Source organism: Oncorhynchus nerka, linkage group LG23 (assembly GCF_034236695.1).
Source record: "Oncorhynchus nerka isolate Pitt River linkage group LG23, Oner_Uvic_2.0, whole genome shotgun sequence".
Taxonomy (NCBI): domain Eukaryota; kingdom Metazoa; phylum Chordata; class Actinopteri; order Salmoniformes; family Salmonidae; genus Oncorhynchus; species Oncorhynchus nerka.
Genome location: NC_088418.1, coordinates 40629715 through 40655060, shown reverse-complemented (window position 1 = coordinate 40655060; position 25346 = coordinate 40629715). Strand labels below are relative to the sequence as shown.

The 25346-nt window shown below is 42.0% G+C and overlaps 1 protein-coding gene across 1 annotated transcript; it reads left to right on the top strand.

The window, feature by feature from the left end:
- The first annotated feature begins 1177 nt into the window (after nt 1-1177).
- On the top strand, nt 1178-24612 carry klf5l (Kruppel like factor 5 like). Its single transcript, XM_029629963.2, has 4 exons — nt 1178-1483; nt 10346-11267; nt 11558-11617; nt 22157-24612. The coding sequence occupies exons 1-4, from the start codon at nt 1346-1348 to the stop codon at nt 22333-22335; spliced, it is 1299 nt and encodes a 432-aa protein (XP_029485823.1). The 5' UTR covers nt 1178-1345; the 3' UTR covers nt 22336-24612.
- The last annotated feature ends 734 nt before the right edge of the window (nt 24613-25346 follow it).

The window sequence follows — 25346 nt, the reverse complement described above, 5'->3', positions numbered from 1 at the left end:
TGTGTAGTCAGTGTACAACACATGCCATTATGCTGTGTATGTAGCCTAGTTGGTATTTGCATACTAAATTTACCTGGACAGACATTGGTTTCCCAGACAGAGAGAACATGGTGGACCCTTATTTACCTATAATTTTGATATTAAATCATGCACCTGTCTGGAGATGCAGTAGATAGAGGACTTACCTGTACAGTAGGATGATGCCTTTACCTAGTGACAGCCAAACAAAGTTAACTGAATTCCCGTTACTAGTCGCCTCTTACCCGAGATACTCTCATACCTGTATAACTTCTTACCATATGTATCCCTGGTTCTATTCCAAGTCTAATCCAAGTCTTGGCTTAGACTTCGGGGCGGCAGGTATCCTAGTGGTTAGAGCCTAGTGGTTAGAGCGTTGGACCATTAACTGAAAGGTTGCTGGGTCTAATCCCCGAGCTGACAAGGTAAAAAATCTGTCGTTCTGCCCCTGAACAAGGCAGTTAACCCACCGTTCCTGGTAGGCCGTCATTGTAAATAAGAATTTGTTCTTAACTGACTTGCCTAGTTAAATAAAGGTTATCGTTAAAAAAAATGTGTGCCTCTTGTATCATGTTTATATCAGAACCGTGTCAGTATTTACATCACGTCCTAGATTACAGTGTTCTAATTCTAAAGCACAAGAATGCCAATCTACCACTATTACGACGCAATATAAACACTATCCATTTCTAAGACCGGGTCTGTTCTCACAGGAACTATGTTACATTTATCTGACTCCTGAAGCGGACATTTTCTAGTCCTGTTTAAGATCATATTTTCTATTTTCGATCATTAATATGTTGTGGCAGCCAGTTCATTATTTATTATGATTCGGGTTTCACTGCCTTTACTCTTCCTACTGAAATACACACACAAACCCTCAGGGACACAAACGTCTGTGCCTGCGTTTGTGTGAGTGCGCTTGTGTGTGAAATATCTACGTTATAACTGGGCTATATGCTGTTTATGAACTAAAAACCATGCTTGTTCTTGCAACATCATCTCCCTTTCTCTCTCCTTCTCCATTATGTAGTTTCCTCATCACCCACGTGAAAAACACCTACGGCACAGGTGATTGGGGTAGAGGACACTCCCTCGCTTGAATTGGCTAATGTTTTTGTCAATCATGACTTCCAGGTCTCACTTGGCTTACTTGAGCGCAGGTAAAATGACCTGTGAGCCAGTGAGGGATTTGGAATTACTGCGCGCACCTGGACCCGACAACGACGCGCTTATCACGCAACAGTTGTCAAATCTATATGTACTTTACATAAGTCATATTTATAAAGGAAGCGCTATTTGAATAGGTTTTATCGGAGAGATAACTATGGCAACTAGTATAGGACTGGCCATGAATCCTCCACACACAGATGAGAGGGCTGTTTTCACGCAGCTGAAGCCTGTGCGGATGTCTGGAGCCGACGGCGCAGAGGACTCGTCCGTGTTCGAGGAAGTGAAACCCGCGGTGAGAATGACATCTTAGCCCAGTGGAGGTAGCCCAGGTGCGGCCAGGGGCTCCACCGTGTTCCGCCCTTCTCCTGGTTCATATTCTGTAGTCAGTTGAACAGTGGGTCACTCCCACTCAAGAAATAGTCTCAATACGAAAACTGTAGAAGTGAATCGTTCCATTCAGGTGTCCTTCGCTTATCTAAAATCACAATAAACCTATTCGTATCATGCATAACAGTGAATAACGTATTTTATTGTTCTTGGGAGAAAGAGCACATGTAGGCCTATTCAATACACAGGATTGTCCATATTCCAAAAAGGTTAGCCTATGGAAAAGCCTATGGCATTGTTACCCAGGCGTTACTCGACGCAAGCACGATTGTTACTCGACGCAAGCACGAATGTTGTTGAATAGGCCTACAAATTGATTCCGATTTTTTTCTGTTAAAGATTTGTCAATCTATTCAGTATAAATTCATATTTTTCCTGCGTTGCATTCGTTTGAAGATTATTTTATAAATATATGTATTTATTTAGCTGGCACTTTATCGACAACGAACGAAGTGTGCAATAGAACCGAATAGGGTTTAACGTGAATAATTTGACTTAGCTCTGCGGGAAACAGGATCGATCAAGGTGCACGTAAACTGTATAATATAATTTAACACATCGACAAACTGATTAATTATACTCTTAATTTGGCCACGTTTTTGTTATACATATGTCCATATTATTATTACTAATATTTGTCCGCATTTGCACACACATACTCCACGTTCTCAGTAGATTCTCACCCATCATATTGTGGGTTCTTTATTGTGAATTTGCCTTGCAATGATCTGTCTTTCCTGCTGATTTTAAGAGGGTGTGTGTGAGGTGTACCCCAGATCCCGACCCCCACCTGCAGGTAGTTCAGTTCCCCTTCTGGTGTCGTGTTTCCCCAGCAACATCTGGCTCAATCTCAACCGCTGAACGGGATCTGAGGGTGTCCACTTACCGTTGATGGAGATCACTTTAGAATTGACAGCAATTAATTGATATGGATTTATATGATCATACATAGCCCCTGGTGTGTTTAACCTAGTTATGATTTTCATTTACTGTCTTTCTTCATGGTTGGATTGAGGCTAATGATAGATTTAATAGGAATATGGCCCGTTTCATTCCAGACAATATTGCAATCAAAAGTTCGAGAAGCATAGTTTTACTTTTTGAAGTGGAACTTATGAAGTCGATTAAGTTACTATTCATTATTAGTCATTAACATGGCACCACTGTATCAACAAGAGAGGGCACTGTCATTAGTCTAGTTTCTCTAATATATGCCCACATTCCCTAAAGGACAGGGCACTGGGTTCATATGAACTAAATATAGGGCCATTTTTGCCTCAGAGACATGTCTTTGTGTCGTATAGGAATTGATGCTTCAAGGCAGTCGAATGATGTCCCCTTTTCCCTGCACTGAAGATTCTTACATGTTCTTTCCTCGGGCTGTTAACGTTCCTTTGGACAAATCTGGCCGATAAAGAACCTTTGAGTTAAGTGTGAGGTTGTTGAAGGGGCATCTATGATTCTTCAGAACTCTAAAAGGGATCTGGAATGTATGTGTCCCTTTCATAGCCGTTCATCAGCGTTAACGAAATCAAATCAGAGGTTATTTGTCCCATGCTTCGTGAAAACAACAGGTGTAGACTAACAGAGAAATGCCTTACTCACCGGTCCTTTTCCAACAATGCAGAGTTAAAGGTAAATATTCAAATAGAAATAGAGATGAGGATACACAGTGAACAACAGTAACGAGTTCAAATAGCACGGCTATATACAGGGAGTACTAGTACCGAGTCGATGTGCGAGGTAATTGAGGTAGCTATGTAGAAATAGTGTTGATTTTTCCGTGTAACACTTCTAGTGTTGATTCAAGTGTTAAATGAACACTGTAAAAGGTTCAATTAAGACTCTTGTGTGGTTAAATAACCCCACTGTTGGTGTTAATAACCAGAGTTGAACCAAAACCACGGCCATCATTATCATCTTTCCTAACATGCTCTGTTGCAGGATGGTTTTTAGAATTGTTAGATTTGTATCTATATTTTTGCATGTACATTTATTCATGAATTAATCTTATGCTACTCACATATAAATAACATCTATTTTTTTCTAAACTATTACGTGGACTCATTGTACCCGTTACTGAAATGGTTGTTTCAGTTTAGATGTTTAAGGTAGTCTCATATCTCAGTCTTCCTAACACTGGCAGACCTAAAAAAAAATATTTAAATGTTGGATATCCCTACTCTGGCTGGATTCCAATAGGATTTACACATCACTTAGCAAACCATCATAATATGACTTGCAGGCCTGATGTGACCTGTAAACTATGAGTTTCAGGACACTGCATTAGGGTAAAATTAGGCCATTAAACCATATTTTGAGGGCCTAGGAATTTCTGTCTCGAATTTTAGATTTATTCATTTTAATGACAACATATTCACTTAGGATTTCACTTGGTGAATGCCACATGACTAAACATGAATTAATGCAGCAACCATTCCTCTGTCACTAGCAAACACAGTCATGGGTGGTTCTGGTAATGCTAAAATTCACTCGAAAGGCATCCTGGGAAATATTTCAATAAGGCTTAAAACCCTAAAGCAAGGCTATTAAAATCCGGTCCTGGAGGGCTGAATTATTTATGGTTTGGGATATTTGTATGGTTCCTCAAAGAACAATCCAATTCATGGTTCTTCAGAGATCCTAAAATGGTTCCCGTATGGCATCGCTCTCAAGAACCTTATTTGGTTCCAACTAGCGCCTTCATCTTTAAGAGTGTGGCCATGCCTGTCATGACAGCAGTATGCAGTTAGACCTGTCTGTACAAGGCCCTGCTCTATTTGGTTTGTCCTGCCACATATACCAAACGCTATCATGGAAGAGGATTACAATAGAAATAACTTGTCAACTTTCTTGTGTTTATCCTCAATGATTCTTAATCATCTAGTATGTGTACCTTGTTTTAAATGATCAAATAAACGAAACAAAAAAACTAGGACGCTTATCCCTAATCTATCTCTATACTGCTTGGGGCAGGAGGTGGGTGATACAATACCAAGCTAGGCAAAGTAACTGCAGGCCAGGGGAGAAAGGCTGATGGATGAGCCTATGTTTCCCGGTAGTTGGCTACTGTTGTGAACCTCCAGTCACTGTGGTTGAATGTGCTCAAGTCAAAAGGGTATTCCAATAATGACCTTATCTGATCTAAACGAAGCACTGTAGTTTCATTGTGTAAAGACCTATAGAATGTTTACATTCTGTAGCTGTTACAATGTCTCTGGTTGCACTGGCGCCATTTAGTTACATGGGATTTCTAGATATATCGGTATAGTTACCTGTAACTGCATAGTAATTACAGAGGAATTAAGGAACTTTTGAGGCAGAATTTAGACATATCTTTCTTCATTCCCCGAGGTTGTTTTAGGCCACAGTCAGACTTAAACAGGTCACTTTAGAGACAGAATTTAGACATATCTTTCTTCATTACCCGAGGTTGTTTTAGGCCACAGTCAGACTTAAACAGGTAACTTTAGAGACAGAATTTAGACATATCTTTCTTCATTCCCCGAGGTTGTTTTAGGCCACAGTCAGACTTAAACAGGTAACTTTAGAGACAGAATTTAGACCTATCTTTCTTCATTCCCCGAGGTTGTTTTAGGCCACAGTCAGACTTAAACAGGTCACTTTAGAGACAGAATTTAGACATATCTTTCTTGATTCCCCGAGGTTGTTTTAGACCACAGTCAGACTTAAACAGGTCACTTTAGAGGCAGAATTTATAGACATTTTTCAGATAGTCAGTGGCGTTTAGTTTGACTAGCCATTTGACTGCAAATGCAATACAGCCCATTTGCATCGGGTCTACAGGTCTGCCCCATTCTCCAACAGTCACCTCTGGCACACATCCATATAACTACACTAGCTAGTGAAAGGAAACCAAAAGTGTTTGGAGGGAACGGTGTATTACTTTTTAAATGAATCCGTTTCATTCATAGATACATTTATGTTTATCTGTGTGTTGTATATATTCTATCCAGCATGTGTTTTTATCTCATACTTTTAGACTAGATCAGTCAGAATCTTGAGAAGTGGACATTTTGATTTTGAGCAGGAGATTTGTGCTGTGTCTCATTGAGATGAGAGGTGAGTTGTATTGTGGGTAAACAAAGCACCAGGGAGTTGCACCAACAGGGGTGATGCTGGGGGTGTTTCCCCACGAGCAGCCTTTCAATGGTACGCTCCAGTGCCTTATCATCATGGTGGGACACAGATCAGCTCTCTGTAGTAAGTACACTAGATGCTTGATACTAGACATGATAGACTTACAGTTGCCTACCTACCAACTGCAGGGCATCGACTTTACCATGACCACGCTGAATGCTCTTTGAAAGCTTCTTAGCTTCCCCGGTGTTCTGTTGTTTGCTGTGTTATAGATGACTTTTTCTCCTTGCTATTCTCTTTGCGTAAAATGTAGTTTGGTTAACCGATTGGTTTGAATGCTGCGTGTTTCTAGCCTGCTGTGGCATCCTTCTCCAAAACCGACCGAATCCTTCGTGGCTCCATGAAGGTTTACAGTGTAGACAAGTATAAGCACTCACTTGTGTATTGATTCATCTCTCGTCTCTCTGTATGGGTTTTTGGTGTTATTATCCCCTGTCAATCAACAGACTGTAAATGGCCAGACTAATGCTACACTGCCAGTCAAACTCTTTGGCCAGACTACACATGGTCATTACCAGTCACAGTGGTTTCCTATATGTCTCAATACTCCTACTCCATGGCCAGTCTAAACAAGTCACAGCGCTTTGACTTTCTTTGACCAGACTCTTATGTCACCACCAGTCAACAGCAGTGGTTGAAAAACGACCCAATTGCTATACTTGAGTAAGATACCTTAATAGAAATATTACTCGAGTAAAAGTCTATAAACGTTTTTGGTTTTAAGCATAGTTCAGTATCAAAAGTAAATGTAATTGTAAAAAATATATTTAAAGTATCAAAAGTCAAAAGTATAAGTCATTTCAAATTGCTTATATTAAGCAAACCATATCGTTTTTGTTACGGATAGCCAGGGGCACACTCCGACATCATTTCAAAATGAAGCGTTTATGCTTAGTGAGTCTGCCAGATCAGAGGCAGTAGGGATGACCAGGGATGTTCTCTTGATAAGTGCTTAAATTAGACAATTTTCTGGTCCTGCTAAACATTCAAAATGTAATGAGTACTTTTGGTGTCAGGTAAAATGTATGGAGTAAAAAGTATATTATTTTCTTTAGAAATGTAGTGAAGTAAAAGTGCTCAAAAATAGTAAAATAAAGTACAGGTACCCCATAAAAGTAGTACTTTAAAGTATTTATACTTAAGTACTTTACACTACTGGTCAGCAGTCTAAGTCTGGGTTTCCCAAACTCGATCCTGGGGTGCCCTCTGGGTACACATTTTGTTATTGTGCCCTAGGGAAAACACAAAACATGCGCCAGGACTGAGTTCGGGAAACCTCAACAATACTCATATTATTTTTCACAAACCAAGATGACTGACTGTCCTCAAAGTGACGGTCCTAAAAAAGCCAAAACAACACGTCTTATCATCATGCCAGTAGCCATAAAACATAATTTCAGTATCAAAGGTTCTCTCTCTCTCTCTCTCTCTCTCTCTCTCTCTCTCTCTCTCTCTCTCTCTCTCTCTCTCTCTCTCTCCCTCCCTCCCTCCCTCCCTCCCTCCCATGGCTATCAGTGATCGTTTATGGAGATGATCCCAGGAAACATACACACCATTTCCTAACCCACTGTTCCCCAGGCACTGTGGATGTTGATTAAGGAAGCCCTCTGCACCTCTCTGATTCAGAGGGGTTGGGTCAAATGCGGAAGACACATTTCAGGTATTTCCCTTTAATAAAGGATCATTATTGAGGAGACAGGACCATTTGTCTGTGGGATATCCTGACCCCTGACTTCTGAGCAGGTAAGGAGGAGGATAGTCTATTGGCCACAAGGAACTCTTGAGTGGTGTTGTTGGATGCTGATTTGGATATTAGTTGCAGATATATTTGCATGGCTAACAATGGTCTGAAAGGCATTTTTATTGCATTATCGTATTGTTGGACAGCATAGTTGCTATAGTTACTGATAGTTAACCTTGGTGACTTGGTATGAAATGTGACATTAGTCATCTTTCATTGCACAGTATTGACTTGGCTGGTATTTTGACTTTAGTTTAATATCTAAACTAAATATCTGAACTCAAAATCACAGTCATGGTCATGGACCTTAAGTGTGAAAACCCCCCTGGGTGCATCCCAAATGGCACCCTGTATTCCCTACATAGTGCACTACTTTTGGCCAGCCCTATGGGCCCTGTACTACGTAGGGAATAGGGTGCCATTCGGGACGTGGACCCTGACTCTACCCCATAACCCAGAAAAGAGCTGATAAGAAGTTGGCTCTTTTCTTCTCTTCTCTTCCCTCCTCTTCTCTGTTATCTGGGCTTTGGCGTGTAGCAGTTGTCTGGTCTACAATCATTAACAGACTCAGTCTTGGGCCAGGGTTTAGTGGTACTCCATTCTTCTTCTGACACAAAGGGGATGGACAGAAGAGGGGGAACGAGGGGGAGGGGGGAGAGGTGGCGAGAGGGGTAAGGGTAGAAGGAGAGGAACCAGGGTGGTGTTCATTTAAACACACAGCAGAAAAAGTTTAGCAACAGAAAATGAACGTTTCTTATTGTAGTCTCTCCCTATATCAATATGTTTTCTTCCATTTGTTGCCTAATGAACAGGATCCAGGGCACTCAGGCCAAGTGGAGGCTGCTGAGGGGAGGATGGCTCATAATAATGGCTGGAACAGAGCAAATGGAATGGCATCAAACAGGAGGAAGAGGAAGAGAGTCCTGTGTTTTAATGTATTTAATATCATTCCACTGATTCCACTCCAGTCAATACCACGAGCCCGTCCTCCCAAATTAAGGCGCCACCAACCCCCTGTGCTCAGGCCAGAGGGGGGAGCACTGCCAAGGGCGCTGGGTTAGCCTGCCTGCCAGCACCCGAATAACACAAGACCCGTTTGTGCCCTGTCCTGAAAAGGAGCAGCTTCAAACAGGAGGAGCTCTCAATACACATAGAAAGAAGCCATTTTCCAGTTAAATACTGGGTTTTACATTTCAGTTTCTCTCCCTGGTCAGATTGCACTGATGTCAGAAGGGGCTGTGGGGCAGAGGTGCTTGAGAGAGACGGTGGGGTTCACTAGTGATAAATGGCCCATTATATTCTGGAGGCACACACACGCACACACAGACACACACTCACACACAGGTTGAAGTGACCATAAAGCGATAGCCCTTCAAGAGTTTGTGTATAAAAACACATCAACACTGGGGTTGCTAAGGAAGAGATTGGGAAATATATAATGCAGCCAGTGTTGACATAGCTGGCACTTCAAATAGCTGTGGAGGTATAATAGGCCTGATGAAATGTCCTCTCCCCTTCATTGTACCTGCTGTTGGGTTAGCCATTATGTACAGCTGGATAGAGCCTCAATATATCAACAGCTCATTGAATCATTTGTACACAACCAATTGGCTGGGCTTTGCCTTGGATTGGCTCTTTGTGCTCCAGTGTTTGGCCTCAGTAACTCATAGAACCAACAGTGGTGTGTTTGAGTTGCAGCACATTTGATTTAGGCTACAGTTCTTTATTTAGCTGGCATTCATTTGTAACTTTCCTAGTAAAATAGTACTATCTTAATAAGTCCTCTTTTTGCTTCTTGGGATTCGTTTTAACAAGCCCTTAGGTGCAACATGGTATCTAAATGAAAAGCTAGTCAATCATCTAGAGTTACAATGGGCTGATGGTTTGGTTTGGAGAACTTTCAGGTTTTTCTCTTTCAATCTATCATCTCTTTCATCCCTCGCTCCCTCTCCCTCTGTAATCTGAAATGATCTAGCTGTCCCATGACATCTCTGGTAGAATCAAATGAGTTCTCTCTGTTCTATTTATAATTGTCAGCGGAGGCAGTGTCGTGTTTGTGTTCGCTTCTTCTTTCTCATGCCCTCACCTTTGTTTGGTCTGTTTACTTAGCTAGCACTGCACCCTGCACAGACATGTCCTGTAGGGCTGGCAGAGGGCTAAGTAAGCCATGGATAGATCATTTCAGATTTCATAGGGGGGGGAGAGAGAGAGAGAGAGAGAGATGACAAATGAAAGAAAAACACTAAAAAAACAGACAGGGCCGGGCCTCAACAGTCACTCTCTAGTAGTTAGAGCGCAATTGTTTCTGGTGGCTTTTCCGCGCCAAAGGACAAACGTGGCGTTTGTGTCTACTTTGAAATGTTTTCCCTTTTAAGTTACCTTGTGGCAGCACACATTTAAGGCAGTCTTTCCATGTGTCTTCCACTCCATCGTTCCCTCCCTTCCTCTGATTCGTCCACGGTGGTGAGCTCCATTGGTAGGTTGGAATGTGAGGAATGGAAGGGGGAGGAAGGAAGGGAGAGAGGTTGGATGCTGGGAGGAAGAGAGTCCTGGTACCACCAGTTCTCCTGGCGTCTCTCCCTAACTGACACACACCCAGACAGACAGAGACATTAGAGACAGATACCCCCTCCATCCCCCTCTGTGCCATGTCACTTCCGCCTTTATACCAACACAATCCCACAAAGTGACAGAATCAATAAAGAGCAACTACGGGTTTAGCTGAGAGGGTTTTTAAAGGAATTGAATGAAAACGTGAATTTGTACCCCAACAAGAGACTCATCCTAGATGCACGAGTGCCTACCTTTTCAACTTTGGCTCTGTATTGAAACACGACTCACTCTCTCTTCCTTCTCTCTCTCTAGATCCGGTTGGAGATGGAAAAATACCTCTCCCAGACCCCAGGCAGCCCCCTCATCCCTCCCTCCATGGCCCCCACAGACAAGAAGAACCGCAGAGAGAGCGCCTCATTGGTGGACGAGTACTTCTCAGAGGAGAAGCCCAACACGGCCCCATACAGCGTCAACATCAACCTCATCCTCCCCAACACCACCCACCTCCGCACTGGCCTGTACCGGCCCAACAAGCCTAACCAGCAGCACCACCAGGCCCACCAAAATCACCTACTCCAACACATCAAGACAGAGCCGGGTGTGGATGTGCCAGTGCCCTGCTCCATACAGACCATCCAGACCTTGCCTGACTTCACGTCTGTCTTCAGCATGCCCCAGACCGTCAACACCATGTTTATCAAACCCGACATGGCTGCCGGTGGCCACCCAGTTTCAGACACACACACAGAGCTGTACATTGGCCCCCAGAAACCACAGGTCTACCAGATGCCTGTTCCTGTCAGTGGAGCTGACCTCACAATGACCCTCTCCCACAGCAGCCAACCAGGGACCGGCGGAGCCAGCAACGGTAGAACCATGATAAACCTGAACAGCGTCTCCTTGACGACGGTGGGTCACGGCGGTGGTGACTCGTCGTTTGCGATGCCGGAGCATTTCTACCACCACCACACCACCGCATCGCCCCAGTCCCAGCCCCACAGCCTACCTCCCTCACCCCCCAACTCCCAGCCGGGTAGTCCTGAGAACCAGGCAGAGCTGCTCACCCCTCCTCCCCCCTACCAGGCCTCCACGAGGCTGGGATTGAAGGTCACCCAGATGTCCCACCACTCCATGCTCATGGCCCACGGACAGGGGGTGCTGACGGGACCCAGGTACAACCGACGGAACAACCCAGAGCTGGAGAAGAGACGGATCCACTTCTGTGACTTCCCAGGTGAGCCCGCTGATACTGGATGGATGGAAAGGAAAGGGGGATACTGGAAGAATGAATGAATGACTGAATAAATGCTCCCAAAGTGCCCTTTTGGTCATTGAAAGAGATACTTTGCAAAAGGCTAATGTGCTAAAGACTAAACCGTGTATGGTCACAGATACAGGAGATGAGGTTCATGATTCTGTTAGTTTGCTTACCGAGACATGGTGACATGAAATACCGTAGAGGTCAATGTTGAATACTGCTCCATGGTCAGTGCAGTGATACTAACATCTCTTTTCCCTTTGTAGGCTGCACCAAGGTTTACACAAAGAGCTCTCACTTGAAAGCACACCAAAGGACACACACCGGTAAGAAAGAGTAACTTCCTCTATACACTTACACCAATAGAAACACAGACACAGACATACGCACATGTACAGTACTGAATAAGGAGGGCATCATGAGACTCTATTGGTTATGTTAAAGGCTTGAGACCAAAGCAAAAACATGGAGGCACTACGGACGGAGGAAAGAAGAGAGACAGATGGGAGAAAGAGAAAGAGAGAGAGAGAGAAAGGGTGTTCTAAACTTTCAGAAACAGATGTTTTCTTATTATGCTAATGCATGCCCGTACAAGCCACAGCAGGTTTCCCCCAGCCCAGAGAAACAGAGAGGAATGGAGGGAGGGAGAAAACACAGTTGTGGTTGACTGGGCCAAAACCTGTTCCTCCTGCTTTTCACTCCCTATTCAGAGAAAAGAGGGGAGGAGCAGGGAGGAGGGAGAAAAGAGGGGAGGGAGCTGGGATAACGAAGAGAGAGGGAGCTGGGATAACGAAGAGAGAGAAGCAGTTTCGATGTAGTCACTTCTGTAAATGGACACCTCTGGCTGACAATTTTAGGGATTACTCATTCAGAGGATGAGCGACAGAACAGAATGAAGATACAGTAGAATCTGTTGGATGCCATGATAGAACGTATCCAAGCTCTGTGTAGCCTACAATCTGATTTCACTCTCAGTCATCCAACCAGTCAATGATAGACCTGGGGCTGTATGGCAGGTCTATCCTAAATCAGCCCTCCCTCTCTGAGTCTCCTGATACATGCGGCTCCAGGTCGCTCACACGTCTTGGGAACTACTAAGTCTAGATACTAGATACTTAGCCATGTGGCCTCTTCTTTTGTAAATATTTTCATTTCAAATATGGCCTATTGTGTGTGTGTGTGTATGTATGTGTGCGTTGCGTGTGTGTGTGTGTGTGTGTGTGTGTGTGTGTGTGTGTGTGTGTGTGTGTGTGTGTGTGTGTGTGTGTGTGTGTGTGTGACTGAGACATACCTGGCTGTTCACCATGTACAGATGTCTCTTTTGTCTCTGAGATATTTTCTGCTGCATTTACCCACTTCAGAAGTATCTACTGTAATTCTAGTCAAGGCCTGTCCTATATAACTACTGCTGTACACACCTTTTCTGTTCATATACTGTCCATACTGTCTATACAACCATCATATACAGTACCAGTCAACAGTTTGGACAGACCTAATCATTACAGGGTTTTTCTTTATTTGTACTATTTTCAACATTGTACTGTGGAATAATAGTGAACACATCAAAACTATAAAAGAACACATATGGAATCATGTAGTAACCAAAAAACAGTTTTCTAAATACATTTTATATTTGAGATTCTTCAAAGTAGCCACCCTTTGCACACTCTTGGTATTCTCTCAACCAGCTTCGTGAGGTAGTCACCTGGAATGCATTTCAATTAACAGGAGTGCCTTGTTTCAAGTTAATTTGTGGACTTCCTTTCCTTCTTATTGGGTTTTAGCCAATCAGTTGTGTTGTGACAAGGTAGGGGCGGTATACAGAAGATAGCCCTATTCGGTAAAAGACCAAGTCCATATTATGCCAAGAACAGCTCAAATAAGCACAGAGAAACGACAGTCCATCATTATTTTAAGACATGAAGGTCAGCCAATCAGGAATATTGAAAGAAAGTTTCTTCAAGTACAGTCGCAAAAACCATATCAAGCGCTATGATGAAACTGGCTCTCATGAGGACCGCCACAGGAAAGGAATACCCAGCGTTACCTCTGCTGCAGAGGATAAATCCATTAGAGTTACCAGCCTCAGATTGCAGCCCATTTGAGATGCACACGTTGTCTGTTTCAGGAGAGATCAGCTGATGATAATCTAGTGCCATCGATGGTTGCAATATTATATTATATTGTTATTGGATTCTATTCTATTCCAATAGGGAACATTCTGTAGGTTACCCGTTAGCATGTCCATTGTCACACAATGAAAGGTGTGAAAACCCATAATAATGTGTTTCCGTGGCTGAGTTGATGAGCAGATTTGGGCCATCAGTTGATTGACAGATGTAGGCCTACTGTAGAATGATAAACCTTCCTCCAGTGTGGATGCTGACCCACGTTTTATAGTTGGGCTATGGGTGATTTGTCGATATAGTTCTGGTCTTTGGTGTGGATTGTAAGCCTGTATTGTGTTGTGTTAATATTTGATTTTGTAAAGCTGTCAAGATGTTTATGCATTTGAGCCTATACAAAAACTATATCTTGTTGAGCTGACCCTTTTCTTTGATGTGTAAATTATTAGACTATTCTTTTTTTTACGTCTTGAAAACATTTAAATAAACGTAATTAACTTGTGGGCCTAATTTAGGCTCAGGCTGGTCACTAGATCTCCCAGCACTCATGAGGATGAGGCGGAGCGCGCTGCCTAGACCACTGAGCTCAGGAAGTTCCCAATGCTCTAGCAAGCACTAAGAATGCTATGAATACTGATGATACTCAGGCACGTCGTTTTTTATTGTTTCGTTGTAAGCCTTCCCCAAACCATAGCCCTAACCTTACGCACTGGGAATAAAACTGTTAACCTTTGAGCTGTTTCTGTTTCAACCACGTGGAATGAATGCATCGAAAGTAGACGTTCCTCCATGAGTCAAAGGGCAGTGGCAGCTTGATTCGAACCCGACTCGGGCATTTAAAAAAATATATATATAAAATAGTTTGACAACCCTGTTTGTAAGCTTTTAAATGGTATCCAAATTCAACCGTTTATTTTTTTCCAGTCAAGAAGACATGGAAATACAAAATGGGTCAAGTTTGAGGACCTCTAACTCCTAAACGGTTTGGCATTCAAGTCCAAAAAGTTACTTCCTGTCCACTTTTAGTATGGGCAAAGATGTATAAAAAGTGATGTTCAAATCAATAGGGGTGAGGTCAAAAATGGATTGAAATCCAATGGAAAGACCCATTTTTCACCTGATTCTACATGTAAAATCAGTGCGCTCTCAGTTTGCAAATCATGTTCGGAGGTGTAAGTACTCTTGGCAAGCAAATGGTATTGGTGTGTCTGAGCCGAGTAGCCTACAGTACTACAGCGCATTGGGAAGTATTCAGACCCCTTTCCTTTCTCTACATTGTATTACGTTACAGCCTTATTCTAAAATGGAGGAAATAAAACATGTTCCTCATCCATCTACACACAATACCCCATAATGACATTTTTGCAAAAGTCTAAAAAAACAACAACAATTGATTGGACATGATTTGGAAAGGCACACACCTGTCTATATAAGGTCCCACAGTTGGCAGTGCATATCAGAGCAAAAACCAAGCCATGACGTCGAAGGAATTGTCCGTAGAGCTCAGAGACAGGATTGTGTCGAGGCACAGATCTGGGGAAGGGTACAAAAAATGTCTGCAGCATCGAAGGTCCCCAAGAACACTGGCCTCCATCATTCTTCAGTTGAAGAAGTTTGGAACCACCAAGACTTTTCCTAGAGCTGAGCAATGGGGGAGAAGGGCCTTGGTCTGGGAGGTGATCAAGAACCCGATGATCACTCTGACAGAGCTCCAGAGTTCCTCTGTGGAGATGGAAGAACCTTCCAGAAGGACAACCATCTCTGCAGTACTCCACCAATCAGGCCTTTATGGTAGAGTGGCCAGAAGGTCAAAGAATAAAGTCAAAAATAAAGTCAAAAATAAACCAAATAAAAAGTAAGTTTGAATGACAATGAGGGGCAACGCTGTTACAGTGGAGGACAGAGGAGCCTCTTAAAGAAGAAGTTACAGGTCTGTGAGAGCCAGAAATCTTGCTTGTTTGTAGGTGACCAAATACTTATTTTCCACCATAATTTGCAAATAAATTCATAAAAAATCCTACAATGTGATATTCTGGATTTTTTTTCTCATTTTGTCTGTTATAGTTGAAGTGTACCTATGATGAAAATTACAGGCCTCTCTCATCTTTTTAAGTGGGAGAACTTGCACAATTGGTGGCTGACTAAATACTTGTCTGCCCCACTGTACATACGCTCCTATTCAAACACACGGACACACATGTAAATAGTGCCTCACATGCAGTCAAACAGTTGTTTGATTCCTTGATGTCCTTTGCTTTTGATAGTTTTTTTTTCTGTTTGTTCTCCTTCATTTTTCTCTTTTGATCATTTTGTTGGTTATTGGTGCATTGGGGGATAGTGGGTTGGGGATGGGGAATGAAGGGAAAGGAGTCTTTTTTTATTTGATTTTTGTGGGGGGGGGGGGGGGGGGGATCTTGGAGGGTTAGTGTCCTGGCAGTTTGGGCCGGTGGCCAATCGAACATCTCTGGAGAGACCTGAAAATACCTGTGCAGCGACGCTCACCATCCAACCTGACAGAGCTTGAGAGGATCTGCAGAGAAGAATGGGAGAAACTCCCCAAATACACGTGTGCCAAGCTTATTAGCGTCAAGAAAACTTGAGGCTGTAAATACTTCCAAAGGTGCTTCAGCAAAGTACTGAGTAAAGGGTCTGAATACTTATGGAATTGTGATATTTCAGTTTTTTTTTTAAATACATTTGAATTAAACCTGTTTTTGCTTTGTTGTTATGGGATATTGTGTGTAGATTGATGAGGGGGAAATAAACAATTGAATCCATGTTAGAATAAGGCTGTAACATAACAAAATGTGGGAAAAGTCAAGGGGCCTGAATACTTTACGAATGACTGTATGTTGCTGATGAGGCCCCCTGCCCTCTTAACAAACAGAAACAGTTTATAAAGCTGCGAAGCTCACAAAGGATGTCCTGTGGATGGTTTATGGGCTTCACAGAGAGTTGGGACTGTTTGCTGTCTTTCAGTAAAACCCTGTAGGCACCATCATAAAACAGACAATGGCCCTTCAGGAGAGAAGAGTGTGCTTGTGTGTGTGTGTGCGCGCGCGAGTATGTGTTCTACGTACGTGCATTTGAAACGCGTTCATGTGTATGTGGCAATGTTAGGCTGATAAAAACTCAACCGTTGCACAACTGCCACCTGACCAAATAGCTGAAGTGTATTATTGTGATGCTGTCAGTTAAACAGCTCCCTTATCTAGGCCTCAGCAACATTCACAGTATCACAGCCCTAACCTGTGTTTTGGAGAACAACCAATTGCACTTGACCCTCTGTTAGCTTGTTTAGAGATCAAATCAGACAACGTGTGCATTTCAAATGGCACCATATTCCCTATATAGTGCAATACTTTTGAGCTCTATGGGCCCTTTTTAAAAGTACTGCACTAAATAGGGAATAGTGTGCGATTTGGGAAGCAGGCAACATGTTTGATCTGTGGGCCTGTATGTGCTCATTATATTGTTTACATAATAATGGCAAGGATGGAGAGGCGATGCTTTTGACCCAGAGATGAGAGCAGAGCTAGACTGAACTCAAATACACTCCCCAAAACACCTTACCCTCCACCCCTGGCCCCTCTCACCCAATGCCCCCATGACCCTCTGGGCCCCTGCTTCAGTAGTGATTGTCAATTAGCTGTTTTTAATGAGTAATACTCTCTATCTAATCAGTACTCATGGCATCCTCCCATACAACAACAAAACATGTGAAATGTGTAGTTGAAATGGCTGTTTTTGCAAGTTGAGCTTAAGTTATGTTAACACCACCTTTTCTCATGTGAGGAGAAGAGCATGTTTTCACCTCACGGGAGAAGAGCATGTTTTCACCTCACGGGAGAAGAGCATGTTTTCACCTCACGGGAGAAGAGCATGCTTTCACCTCACGGGAGAAGAGCATGCTTTCACCTCACGGGAGAAGAGCATGTTTTCACCTCACGGGAGAAGAGCATGTTTTCACCTCACGGGAGAAGAGCATGCTTTCACCTCACGGGAGAAGAGCATGTTTTCACCTCACGGGAGAAGAGCATGTTTTCACCTCACGGGAGAAGAGCATGCTTTCACCTCACGGGAGAAGAGCATGTTTTCACCTCACGGGAGAAGAGCATGTTTTCACCTCACGGGAGAAGAGCATGTTTTCACCTCACGGGAGAAGAGCATGTTTTTAAGGTCCACCCTGTTAAGTGAACTGAACTGTTTTAATATGGTGAAACTGCACCTTTTAAAACATTTGTTTCAAAAAAAACATTGAACATCTAATAGTCAAATCACAGTGTAAAAGCAGCTGAGCTGGTTCTTTTGGGTCATTTTCTGGTGTTTTGTTGTGGAAAACTGAACGGGTCGAGCATAAAACATCAACCCTGTTACCCATAGATCGACAGGCTAGAAATGTTTTAAACAATTGACATTTTACCTTCATTTTTTTTTGGTGTGAAGCTTGCATTCAATTGCCCCTCCCTGTTGCACAAAACAAGATTCTATTCCACGTCACAAGGGGGGGATGAAATCCTTACTTTATTTGTCACTTAAAGGGCCCTTAAAATAGTCAATAGAAAATGTGTTTTTATTAAGTTGATCGTTGCTCTAGCCATCCATGCACTGCTTTGGAGTCTTATTTAGAAAGATACTCATAACTCTAGAGCTACAGTTTTGTGTCCTTTCAGGCTCTTTCTCTTTCTATCCCCTTGGGGAAACATTTTCCTGTGTGTCAACATCACAATCTTATCAAAGCTGACATTTAGTATCCATTCAACATGAGTTTACACTGAACCCATATAATACTCTCTGAGTGAATAGCCAGATGTTGGTAGGAGATGTACCTGCTTTAACATGCCCACTGATGTGTGTGTACAGTGTGTTCACCACACCCTGTTGAAGACATCACTGCCAACACAGTTGTGAAATAAAAGGAAAATAGGGAACTGAAGAATAGTCTACAACGCTCATCTCTTTCTCAAAATGACTGTACAGGATATTCTACTCTCTCTCTCTATATGTATATATATTCAATTTGCTTTCATTATTGACATGCCAAGTTCATTATTACATTGTCAAAGTATACATATCGAAAAATAAAAATGTAGATTTATATATAAATAAATGGTGGGACCAACAGCAATAATAATAGTAGGTGTTGTCACGGCAGATTTCCTCCTCTTCCTCTGAAGAGGTGAAACAAGGATCGGACCAATATGCAGCGTGGTAGGTGTCCATGTTTTAATAGGGAAAACTGAACATGAACACAAATACAAAATAAAAAGTGAACTGGCAACGAAACAGTCCCGTGTGGCACAAACACAGACACAGGAAACAATCACCCACAAAATACCCAAAGAACATGGCTGCCTAAATATGGTTCCCAATCAGAGTCAACGATAAACACCTGCCTCTAATTGAGAACCAATCTAGGCAACCATAGACTTACATAAACACCTAGACTAGAAAACACCCCATAAACATACAAAACCCCTAGACTAGCGAAAGCACATAAATCCCCCATGTCACACCCTGACCTAACGAAAATAATAAAGAAAACAAAGATAACTAAGGCCAGGGCGTGACAGTAGTGGACATGGGATTATCATTAACAACAACAACAATGTTAATGAGAACAACAATACATTAAGGCAATAGTAGTAGACCAGTGTCAACATGACTGAGAAGACACATGATATGGAATGAAAGACAAAACAAAACAAGATGGGAAATATTATCGACATTACTTTGCACTTTTCACTGGCTGTCCCTCAGGTTGTGGCAGGAGGACACATATTTGGCTGCCAAAACTGCACATTTTGGCTATTCACCCAATAAATATTAGATTTTTTATAGTTTCAAATTCTTTGTATTGAATTATAATTTTGGGAAAGAAATATTCTCTTAGGTCTATTTGTATTTGTCACAGTGTAATAGGAAATGCAGCTCTGTCTCTATCTCTCACCCTGGAGCAGAGTGAGCACAGCCAGGTGTGTCTGTGACGACCGGTGACGACCGGTCTCTATAGCCAGACTGTGCTCACTGAGTCTGTACCTAGTCAATGTTTTCCTCAGTTTTCTATCAGTCACAGTGGTCAGATAGTCTGCCACCATGTACTGTCTGTTTAGAGGCAAATAGCATTGAAGTTTACTTTGATTTTTTGTGGTGTCTTTCCAATGGGTGATATATTTTTATTTTTGTTTTGTGATGATTTGGTTGGGCCAGATTTTCTGAGTGCTGTCCTGAGGCTCTATGGGGTTGGTTTGGGTTGGTGAACCAGCTGGCTGAAGGGACTCTTCTCTTTTTTCATCTCTTGGCATTGTAGAGCTGTGTGATGGAATGTTTTGGGGTCACTTGTTTTTAGGTGGTTGTAAAATTTGATGTCTCTTTTTTCTATTTGAATGAGGAGGGGGTATTGGCCCAATTCTGCTCTACATGCACTTGCAATACAGTCTTGCAAAATTGGATGTTTGTCCCATTTGGTAAATTAATTATTAGAGATTGGACCCCATACTTCACTGCCATATAGAGCAATTGGTTCTATAACTGAGTGAAAAAGTTTGAGCCAGATTCTAATTGGAATTTCGATTTTGATGTTCCTTTTAATGGCATAGAATGCTCTTCTTGCTTCGTCTCTCAGCTCATTCACAGCCATGTGAAAGCTACCCGTTTTGCTGATATTTAATCCTAGATATGTGTAGTTTTTGGTGTGTTCTAATAGAACTGTGTCCAAATATAATTTATATTTGTCATCCTTTATTTCCGGGCCTTTTTTGGAATATCATTATATATATATATATTTATTTTTGGTCAGAGCCCAGATTTGACAGAACCTGTGAAGATGATCTAGGTACTGCTGTAACCCCTCTTTAGTGGGAGACAGCAGCACCAGGTCATCTGCGTACAGCAGACACTTGATTTCAGTGTTGTGTAGGGTGATACCAGGTGCTGATACCAGGTGCTGCCGATTCTTCTAATGTTTTTGCCAGTTAATGAATGTAGATGTTAAATAATGTTGGACTTATTGGGCAGCTCTGTTTCACTCCCCTTCCCTGAGAGAAGAAGTCTGTTTGCTTGTTGCCAATTTTAAATGCACATTTGTTTTTAGTGTACATTGATTTAATAAAATCATTTGTTTTCCCTCCAATACCACTTGCTATTAGTTTATAAAAAAGACCATTGTGCCAAATTGAATCAAATGCTTTCTTGAAATCTACAAAACACGAGTAGATTTTGCCTTTGTTTTGGTTTACTTGTTTATCAATTAAAGTGTGGAGGGTGTAAATGTGGTCTGTTGTACGATACTTTTTTAGAAATCCAATCTGGCTCCTGCTCAGGACGATGTGTTCGTCAAGGAAATTATGTAGTCTGCTATTTATAATACTGCAGAGAATTTTCCCCAAGTTGCTGTTTACGCAAAATCCTCTGCAATTATTTTGGTAAAATTTGTCTCCATTTTTATAGATTGGTGAGATCAATTCCTGGTACCAAATATCGGGGAAAATGTTGAAGAGTTTGAGTATAGCCAATCTGAATTTGTGGTCTGTATATTTTATCATTTCATTTAAAATACCATATTGGGCCGTGATGCTTCATGGTTGGGTTCTGCTCTTCTCAGATATACTGTGATTTTACTGTGGTCTGAGAGAGGTGTTAGTGGGCTGACTGTGAAGGCTCTGAGAGACTCTGGGTTTAGGTCAGTGAGGAAGTAGTCTACAGTGCTGCTGCCAAGGGATGAGCTGTAGGTGTACCTACCAAAATAGTCCCCTCTCAGCCTACCATTGACTATGTACAGACCCAGTGTTCCACAGAGCTTCACGAGCTGTACTCCGTTTTTGTTTTTCACTTTGTCATAGTTGTTTCTATGGGGGTATTTGGGGAGGGAAAGGTTGTTGCTTCCTGGTAGGTGTTTACCCCCATGACTGTTAATAGTGTCTTGTTCTTTTCTGCTGTCTCTCTCTCTCTCGCTCTCAAAACAATTGTACAGGATATTCTGTGCTCTCTCTCTCTCTCTCTCTCTCTCTCTCTCTCTCTCTCAACAATTGTACAGGATATTCTCTCTCTCTCTCTCAAAACAACTCTACAGGATATTCTCTCTCTCTCTCTCTCAAAACATCTGTACATGATATTCTGCTCTCTCTCTCTCTCTCTCTCTCTCTCTCAAAACAACTGTACAGGATATTCTCTCCCTCTCTCTTTCTCTCTCAAAACAACTGTACAGGATATTCTCTCTCTCTCGCCCTCTCTCTCAAAACAACTGTACAGGATATTCTCTCTCTCTCAAAACAACTGTACGGGATATTCTCTCTCTCTCTCTCAAAACAACTGTACAGGATATTCTCTCTCTCTCTCTCTCTCTCTCTCTCAAAACAACTGTACAGGATATTCTCTCGCCCTCTCTCTCAAAACAACTGTACAGGATATTCTCTCTCTCTCTCTCAAAACAACTGTACAGGATATTCTCTCTCTCTCTCCCTCTCTCAAAACAACTGTACAGGATATTCTCTCTCTCAAAACAACTGTACAGGATATTCTCTCTCTCTCTCTCTCTCTCTCAAAACAACTGTACAGGATATTCTCTCTCTCTCTCTCTCTAAAAACAACTGTACAGGATATTCTGCTCTCTCTCTCTGTCACATTACAAAGTGTCACACATCCCTGTCTTAACAGCCACACAAGTTTTGACATACCCATAGTCATAGGACAGACCGTGTATTTATGTATTCTCTCTCTCCCTCTCTCTCTGTGTTTCAGGAGAGAAACCATACCGTTGCAGCTGGGAGGGCTGTGACTGGCGTTTCGCCCGCTCTGACGAGCTGACGCGACATTACCGTAAACACACGGGAGCCAAGCCCTTCAAGTGTGTGGCCTGCAGTCGTTGTTTCTCCCGTTCAGATCACCTGGCCCTACACATGAAGCGCCACCAAAACTAAACACACACACACACGCTACGGCCACCTGAAGCATCACCCGAACTGAGGGACATCATCCTGAAGCCCCCAAAATGCATTGCACCGCACTGCATAAGGGCTGCGGATGGACTGCCTGACTGACGGACTTATCCTCCTTTTCAAAACTCCTTATCACAAAATATTTGACACCATCTACAACGATACAATGATCAAAATGTCTGCTCCTGACGTCACTACTATCGGGAGATATGGACTTTCAAAGAGATAGCGGGCTATGGACGCCAGCCTCCAATTGAACCCACGTAATAATGGATGTATGCCTGTCTGTCTGTATATATAGTTGTGTATAGTGTGTCGTTGTGTGTGTTTCTGAAAAAGCAAAGAATTTATTGACATTTATACTTGACTATTATTATTTTTTTTATACATCTGCAGTTGAGATTTCATTCCAATCATGACCATGTTGGATAATACTTTCAAGTCACATGAGCTTCCTTATATGGTAACATATCTTCGTGACAAATCAACAGAATACTCTGGAAAACGCCGTTGGACATCGTCTTACATCATAATAACTCGTTTCTATTCGGGTGCCTGAGAGCCTGGAGCGTTTAGCCATGTTTATTATTCTTTCTGTAACCACGGAGACAAACCTCTTTGATAGGGGCTTGCAACAACATTACCCTGCATCTTATTTGCAGTTTCATCTTTAAGAGTTTGTCTAACAGTTCACGCATGTATTATAACTTCTTATTTTGATTATTATGTTTTAAATGTTAATTAGTCTCGTCCTGCGACCTCACTATTTATGTATAATAATTACGGAGTTGAATTTACTACAGCTCAAAAGACAATAGTTAACCACATTACCTTGAAATTAGAATCATCCCCGTGCAGATTTTGATATTTACAAATCAGTTTGTTTTAATTATGTATTGTAGCCTGATAAGAGTTGAACTAGTGTGTGTGCCAAACGATTAGAGAACATGCTTCATACAGGTTATCATGTTGAAAGATATGAGACAATGCCCAACCCCTCCATGGAAATGTCACCTTTATTACACTATTAGTCAGTCACTGTAATGATTCATTAACATAATGATGCTGGATGGACACTTTTTTACATGTTTTTTTTTTAAACACGAGGGCACATACAGTACATTCATACATATTAGTCAAAGGAGTAGACATACATTTAGGGTTTAAGCCTCATTCTGGACTAAAAAAAACAAAATAAATGGAGAATCTCCATTGGTGTCCAGGGAACTTTCCCTTTCTGCTGTCAGTTGTTTTCACCTGTCAGATATGATTGGCTGACCTTTGGCCTTTGATAGTTGTAAGGCTGGCAACTGTTTACCCTAAGTTGCCCTTATACCCATGTAATAACTGTAGTAAAGGGTTTAAATCATATCAGTTTGGCCAAATGCCCAGTTGGTTTTATACTCTGTGTCTGTCATTCTGCCTTTCTGAATGGAGTCTGTCTCTCCTCTCTTATGGCCTTATCAATGTTTAGACCATTAAGCATTCTTCCAGCCAGTACTGTCGGTTACCCTTCTCTAGCCTTCCCACTAAGTACTGAGTTTCTGTACCTATTGTTGAACATGGAGGGACGAATTCCTGCCCCCCCCCTAGTGGATGTACATTCAACAAGGCGGACTTCCTCTCTGGGTGGAACGCAACGACAATGTGGACAAAAGTGCGCGCTGCCCCAAAAGAACAGACTCAGTCCTTGCACATGCACACATGTCGATCGACAGAGTGACGCTTGAAGCAACCTTAAGCCTAGCCCTAGACTAAAAAAGCACTTTGAATGGAGGTTGTTCATGAAGCAAGTTTTTTTTTAGTTGAGCACTCGGAGTAGGCTTAATCTGGGTCCGGGAAACCATCTAGGAGTATTCAACACTTATGATGCCACTAAATGATACATTTCCGTCTTTCTGACAGAGAGACTGTTTTGTTTTTAACTCACTGAATGACTAAAGCACTTCCTTCACTCTAGGAACAAGTTCTCTGTGTTAACTTCCTTCAATGAGAGGGAGCTATGATGAATCACTGTACATACTGTCATTTTTTGAATAGAAGACTTAAGTTGTGAATATGTTTTCTCTAGTATAGGATCTTTTTGCTATGAACAAAAGGGGATTCTAGGTTGGTGTTTAATGGCTGGTTATTCATTTGGACACCTACTGTGTGTACGGTATGCAACAGAATCAGTTCTGTACGACTTGTTTTGTGTATTTCATTCGTTTTTTTTGTTTGTGCAAAATCCTGAAAGTGAATAAAGAGATTACAACTAGAGACAGTATGTTTTCCTGTTGATGTTTTGAGGTGGGCCTTTCGTAAATGTTTTACGCTAGCTAGGACTTTCTGTTCTTTATCTTAGAGCTATCTGCGATGAGATAGGCGGAGTGACTCTCAGTAACATTCACATGGAATGACCGACAGCATCCAAACCGGACATCAGAAATAGGGTAAGTAGTTATTTGGACTTCCACTTACATGAAAAACATCTTAATTCAGAGTATTACAGCTATAGGCTACATTAGAAAGAAAGCAATGTTTGTAGAAATACAACATACAGATACACAGTTATCTAGTCCACATGATAGAGAAGCATCGGCATCCTTAAAACCCTAATACATTGCTTTGAACGAAATGTCTTCCTATAGCATTCTGAGTGATGTGCCTGTGCACTGCTGAGTATGACCAAAGGGCAGGTTTCTCTTAGATCACTTGTTAGAAAAATATCATTTTCAACTAATGGTCACATAAAGAGCATAACTTAATAGGTGAGATTTTAACCTTGGCCTACAATTTCCATGCCCCCGCGGAAATCTAATTAACTTAATAGAAAATCCCCATCAAAGTCTGTTTAAGATATAGATTTTTTGCGTGGGCCGTGTCTCAATCCACCACATCCTCCGATATCGCCCTTCTGCATCTGCGGTGAAAGGTGGCAGAGTTAGAGTGGTGTTTGTCAGATCATGAGACATCCCGAAGATTGGTCTGTAGCGTCCATACTGTTTGGCCTA